The 7450-nt window shown below is 31.0% G+C and overlaps 1 protein-coding gene across 1 annotated transcript; it reads left to right on the top strand.

Moving 5' to 3' along the window:
- The first annotated feature begins 441 nt into the window (after nucleotides 1-441).
- Nucleotides 442-753, top strand: LOC149557998 (antimicrobial peptide 1-like). The gene has a single exon (XM_089830544.1). It carries the CDS (start codon nucleotides 442-444, stop codon nucleotides 751-753), a length of 312 nt encoding a protein of 103 aa, XP_089686670.1.
- Nucleotides 754-7450: the final 6697 nt, after the last annotated feature.

The following is a 7450-nucleotide window of genomic DNA, read 5'->3' on the forward strand; positions in this document are numbered from 1 at the left end:
TGGGCTTCATAGGTTAAATTCTCTCTATTACAAGATGATTCTGAAATAAAACAAATTTCAAAATAAAAGATAAATAAGAAGCGATAAATCCCGAGAGAGAATGATATTTCCATAAGAAAATTTTTGAATTGTTAGATTTGCCGTCCCATAAATTAACAACAGTAAAATCTCCTCAAATCGTTTCTTACAAAATGTTTCGCACAACAAGACGTCAGAAAAAACACGACGTGAAAAACACTAGTTGCAGGCCACGGAAAAGTGAAGCGATAATTACTAGACACATCTCTTGTAGCTATGTGAAAACTCATTTTATCTGTTATCTCGACGTTGCAAAGAAGAGTCACTGTATGAAACCTACTCCCGATCTCTATATACACGGCACAACTAAAACGTCCCTACGCGAAAACATTTGATATTTTGATTACATATTATTTGAACTTCATGGAGAAAATTAATGTAGTGAGATTTGTGGGAGCATTGATTTCATGTCTCCTGATTTTAAAGCATTGTGGGGAAGGGAGTACTTTTACAGTGTACTCAGATTCTGAATGTAGTACTGAGGGTCCCAGGTTTAGCTGTGGGTGCTCTAGCATACCCAGATTCGGTGGATATGATTTTTCTTACGATGGAAAAAATACAGCCCTTCTTTACAATGCTGATGCTTGCCAGGGTAAAATACATACTCAACTAAATTCGGGTCAATCCGACTGCAATGACTATGGGTGGAATAGCATCTTCGTTGGCTGCTTATAGTATGCTCTCTGTAAACTACAAGCATAACAACTAGTGCAATCCAAGTATTATTGCAGTACAATTAGTGAAAGTGTTTTGTGTCATAGTTTTACTTACTATGGGAGGACTTTTATTTAGGATTTTCATGTATTGCATCTTTACACTTGAAACTAGCAAGCTTTTTATCTGGCCAACTTCCTGACTAGTGAAAGTGTGATGTGTCTTAGGTTTTACTTACTGTTGGAGGACTTTGATTTACGATTTTTATCTTGTCAGGCTATTATATTAAGTATCATTAATGTATTGCATCTTTACAGTTGAAACTAGCAAGCTTTTTATCTGGCCACCTTCTTGACGAACAAGTGTAAGTTAAACGGGTCAATTTTATATTGGATCACTCGTAGTGCATGCATCTCAAATCGATGTGGAATGTTTTGTTTAAATGTGCAGTGATCACTATCGAATGTGTTGAATATAAAGTGCTAAATTACTGTATTTTTGTTTGTTATACAATATTTAAATTTAATTTTAATTTTTATCAAAATTTAATTTTATGTGCTGTAAGGCTTTGCTTGTACATATATTCATATCTCCAAAAATGTATATTCTATAAATGATGACAAGCAATGGTAAACATCGAAGTCTTCTTTTTTTGGGCTTGGCAAGTAATTTGTAGATGTAATGAAGATTGTTTACGAAGGGATGCACACTTTTTGTGGTCATGGAGTGATCTTTAATTGATAGGATGAATTTTTTTCAAATTTGATTTCTTGGAAGTGATCAAAACATCTTGAGTTACAATGTCAAGAAGCAAAGGTGTGTGGAATCGCTTCTTACACTAATCTTGAGAGGATCATTATGCAAATTCAACTAACTATTGCAGAGATCTCAAGAAATGTGTCATAACATAATCAAAATAACAATGAACACATAACACAATGATTAACATGGGGAAACCCTTCTAGGAGAAATACCTCACCCTTCTAAACCTGCACAATGTATTCTCAAATCAAGAAGATTACAATACACTTGCAATGCAAGTTCCTACAGGAGTACATCACCACAACTCCAACTCGGACTCAAACTCAAAGAGACTCCTTCTAGCACCTAGTCTTGCAAACAAAACTCGATGATTCAAACACCTCCCTAGGCCCTCCTTTTATAGTGACTTACAATTTGGAAACTATTTGCGGTCTTACAAACCATTGGCCAAAATCATGGTCAAAACAACCATGCCACATGTTACTCACTTGTCATTTGTAACTCCAAGAATAATACTTTTGTCAATAATTTTGTTCTCTAGTTTAGATCCCCATAAAATTCATATAATGAGTTTTTTATACTCTAAAAAAAAACCTCTTATATTTTACTAGGGACAAGAAACATTTTTAACAACTCATACACCTTTTTCCAACTCATAAACATGTGGAAAACTATAACAAACAAATTCTAGAATTTTTCACAAAAAGCTTGCAAGGTTGAGACACAATTCTCAACATATAGTTTATTAAATAATTATAAATGTGATCTTTCTTAAGTTATTAATCTTGTGATACATTTTATGCAAGTGTTTTAAGCTTCAAGTGTCTACATAATTCAATATGAAAGTAACTATAATTTGAGACTATTCAATATATTTATACAATTTATGTTCCCTTTTAATATTACATATAACTAATTTATAAGGATCACTCGTTGAGAATTTATTTTGAATAGATAGAAAAGATAATATTTATTTATATTATTCCTAAATTTTAATTGATGATTTTTTATCATTTAAATATGTAAACATACAATAAATGTAGTTTGTAAATAAAATATCACTTCTAAAATTATATAATAATTAATGTAATCTGAGAACTTATATCTATGTTGATTACAATATCCATTAGTAAGGAAAAGGAAATGTTTATTACAATATCTATTAGTAAGAAAAAGGAAATGAGAATACTAATTTTAGTAATTATAACAATCATTCAAAATTTGTGCCATATGTAAGAAACTACATTGAAAATGGAAAATCTAAGATCTATGCATTAAGATTGTAAAAAAATTGTTCAAAATAAGATATATTTTTTAAGTACATTTGGTCACAACATGGAAGTATGAACATATAAGAATAACGAACACTTTAAAAATTAGTAGATCACTTCAAAAGAAGTTTATATGATCCTAAAACTCACCTCAAATGTTGCAAAAATAGGAATTATGATTGATTTAGAGCATAATTTTGATTATATAAACCATAGATATTTTTGTCTAAATTGGTGGAGGAATAGCTTGGGTAAGTAAATTTTAATGCCCACCTACATCAAGAAAGACAAAGTAATGAATAAATTACTAGCTTAGATTATTGATGTGCATATCAACGTTAAAGGGCTTGAAGATAGGGTTGATTCAGTAACGAATAATCAAATGAAATAGGGTCATTATACTTTTTCTTTGTTTATCATCATTGATATTGTGATGATAAATTTAGCAATGGGTGTTGTTTTGGGATATAGAAAGATGACGAAAGGAACATAAAATTGTCATAGAAAGACCTATAGCACTATGAAGATCCAATCTAAACCTATATCATGACTAATAGAAGGAATACATACAATAGATCTTATGGAAAAGTAAAATAATATTAATAGAACATGCTTAGAACCTTTTGGGAAAAGAAAAGGAAACGTTTTTAATTCCAAAATAATTTTGATTTTATTAAAAATATTTGAACAATGAAATTACTAGGAAGGTTAGTTATGATTCCACAAAGTTTGAATTTAAAGTATTAATTTTAATATCTATTCCATGTTAGTTTTATTTCCCTCCATTTAAATTTATTATGTGAGTGGGTTAAAAACATGGTCCATAATAAATGAAAATTTATCAATCTACAACAGTAACTTTTTAAAAAAAATTGTTGTTGGCACTTGTTTCCAAATTCTTGTAACTACTTAGGTTTTATTTTTATTTTTAATTAAGTAAGGGGAATATTTAAAGGCCAGAAGACAAGAATTCATTATTGTAGACTTTACCATGGTTTTCTTACTCTTGCGATGTTATGAGATGTGCTAGACTTGTATTTTCTCCCACTATGCTATTGTTGATTATGATATTTAGTGTTTCCAACAAGCTTATAATGGAGATTAATGGAACACACTAGAAAAGATACTATAACAAAGTGTCCTTGAGATTTCTACAATTACATTCTACCCCAAAAGTAGTTTAGAATTTGTATACTAAAAAATATTCCATTTACAATTCTTTGGATAGAAGAGAGAATTAAAAGAACTATAATATCAAGAAAAACATAAGATTGATAAATGGGTTTTAGTAGAATATGCCAAGGCTCTAAAGATCTCATGTTTGATGAGGTGATATGTTCATAGCTACTATAGAACCAACTTAGCATATTAATATGTTCGTGGAAGAACTTCTACCAACATTTTATCTCTTCAAGTATCTTCAACACCCACTCTACCAAGCTTCCATATCATGGCTGGGAAGATAGAAGAATGCAGTGGAAGCATATTGTACCCTTACACCTATAAACATTCTAAGGTTTTTAAGAAGGAATTGATATGTTACACATGGATGGCACCATTAGATACTACTGGAAAATTTAAGTTTGGAAAAATAAGCCAATTTTAACTATTTAACAATTTTAGTCTAGAAATAAACTTTTAGTTTCTGATATTTAAGCCATCCACACATAAAGACATTTTCCTCCAATAGGAACCTCCAATCCTCCCACTACATCTCCTTTAATTCTAGGTAATTTGAAAGTGTTCCTAATATTGTTTTCTTTACCTGCTATTGAATATTTTAGATTTTAGCAATGAGACCTAAGTTTATTTCTACACTCTACTCTACACAAAATAAATTGACATGTCTAACACAAATAGCCTTAAGGTCTCATTAAATTATTTTCGTCATCTCTCAAATTAGTTGATCCCATGCTCTTATCACAAACATATATTTTACTTGATATTATTAAGTACATTATCATGATCTTTCCCTTCTATACAAATATGTCTCCTAAGGTTTTATTGCACTATGTAGGTATTTTTTTCATCAAATCTATCTGATCCTACTTTGTTACATAAACATTTTAAAAGTACTATATGTTTAGTTCCTGTAGATATAGGGAAAAAGTTTCAAGGGCAGTGTCATAAACTTTGATGAATGTTCTCCCCTGTACGCAATAGCATGTTTGAATTTTTATTTTTTATTCTTTATGTTAGTTTCCTTGGTGTAGAATTCTCAGAGGTTACCCATGTTTGAAGGTGGGCAGAGAAAGAAAAAACTAAAATAAAATGAGAAACCTTTGTATTATTATTTCTCTGCCTGATGATTTCATCCATTACATCTGCCTCTATTTATAGAGGTCTGAGAAACATCTATAGCCATACAAATTCATGGTAGGAAATATTTGGAATGCATGGCAGTCGAAACATCACATTTAAAAAGAGGAAAGAGAACAATATATATAGAAGGGCAGTGAGAAGATTTGATATTAAATATGGTGGTTGAAAATTATGTGAAAGCCTAGATTGTTGATAGTGGTGGAAATTACCACATGCCAAAACTCCCCCTGAATTTGTACCATTAATTACATCAAAGTTTATAATATTATCTAGTCTCAATGTGGTTTTCCCTCTTTTGAAAAAAATGATTCTTTGATAGTGCAATAGGGGACTTGTTGTCATAATAGATTATAGTAGACTCCTCTTGCACATGCATTAGATCATTCAAGACTCTTCACATCCATACTACTTGACATGTTGTTGATGCATAAGCTACATATTCTTCTTCAACTAAAGAAATGGTCACAATGGGTTGCATCTTTTGTGTCCTTGCCACAATACCTATTCCAAGGTGAAATGTATATCCAGATGTACTCTTCTATCATCAATACTTCCTGTAAAGTCATTGTCAGTATATCCAACGAGCTGAAAATTACCTAAAGAAGAATATATTATGCCATAATTTATAGTTCCTACAATTTATCTCAATATTATCTTCCCTACTTAGCAATTTGAGTTCTTAGGTGAATCCATAAATCTAGAAATTATACTCATTGTATACATAATATCAGGCCTAGTTGTTGTGAGATACATCAAACTACCAAGTAACTTTCTAAATTGAGTAGAATTAGATGTATAAATAAAAAATTTCATAGCTTAGTGAACCGATAAAAAATTCATTTCCACGCATGCATCCATAATATTATGCAATCACTTAAACTTGTAGGTTACTGTCAAATCAACTTACAGAAAATCTAAAGCATGAAACATAACAGATTTATCAACACACTTGACACAATGATTTACATGTAAACCCAATTTGGGAAAATGACCTATAACATGCTACTCCTTTTCACTCTTCTAAAGTGATGCCCTATGAAAGGCCAACTCTATCAAAGGTTATAATACACACTGTTAAATGTGGCCCTATTAAAAGATTTCAATCACCCTGTTAGGAGTGAGCCTTATTAGAGAACTTTAGACCATTCACTTGGAATACCACCCAGTTAAAGGATTTAAAAACAAATGTTAGTTCAACCTTAATCCAAAGGATTTACCCTAGATTGATACAACTATTAGAGAGTAACAGTAGAGATTTGATCTAATATAACTTATAACTTCTCTTGTAGATTACAAATCTCCATTCAGTCCTCAATTTTTCTTGGCTTTCATAACTTATTAGTTCTAATAGCTTTTTCACCCATCAAGCATTAATATCCTTAATCTTTCTTTCTTAGCATTCCATTGCAAACTCTTCTCTTAGGTCACTTGATGAAGAAAAACCCTTAAATTCTTGTCTCCCTTAGGTTCTCGCAAATGACTAATTTTCTTCATGACCAAACATTCCTATAAATAGGAAATTAAGATATTTTCCCACTAATTTTCCATCGTCAAAATATAGGGTTTGGATGGATTTAGTAGGATACAATGTATCTACCCCATACCTTATATCTCTTATAGAAACTTCTTCTAGAATCCATTTGAATTCCCCTAAAAATAGTTTACCTCAATTTCTATGCCACTAGCTCATCAACCTTATCTTCCTCTTGGTTTACAAAATTCAAGAAAACAAACTTGTCTACTTTGATTTAGTGAATCTTCAATCTTTTAAATAATGTAGTGGCTTGGCATTATCAACCTTTTGATGCTCATCACATACTAGACATTGCTTGACATCAACTGTGAAATCACTCGATATCAACTGAAGTTTACTGATGCTTGGCATCAACTGTTTTGCTTAGCATCCACTAGAATTTTCTTTTACTTAGCTCCAACTAACCTTCTACTTGGCTTGCACTGACTTTCCTCAACATCTACTATCCACTTGGTTAAGCTTAGCAGACAAACTTTGTCTAACTTGTTGTTCTAAAATTTCTAAGTATAACTAGCCTTTGTAACCTTAAGTATATTATCGATACATCATATAATCACTATCTTAATTGATCCTTGTACTTAATTACATAATCATAACTCAACCTTTCCTTTAGGTGCTATTGTTACCTCTTATTGATCAAATATTCTTCATCAATCAACTAAGTGATAGTAATTGAATCTTATAAGCAATTTTCTTACAAGAAAATAGCATGTTTGACATCAGTGAGAAAGAAATGATTGAAACGCAATCTTCTTCCACAATCTTACTCTTTCAACAATCTTTCTCAGCAATGATCTTTTCAATCAAATCTCAACATCATATTCAATCT

This window comes from Cupressus sempervirens, chromosome 5 (assembly GCF_028749045.1).
Source record: "Cupressus sempervirens isolate cs-2001-9-10 chromosome 5, ASM2874904v1, whole genome shotgun sequence".
Lineage (NCBI taxonomy): Eukaryota > Viridiplantae > Streptophyta > Pinopsida > Cupressales > Cupressaceae > Cupressus > Cupressus sempervirens.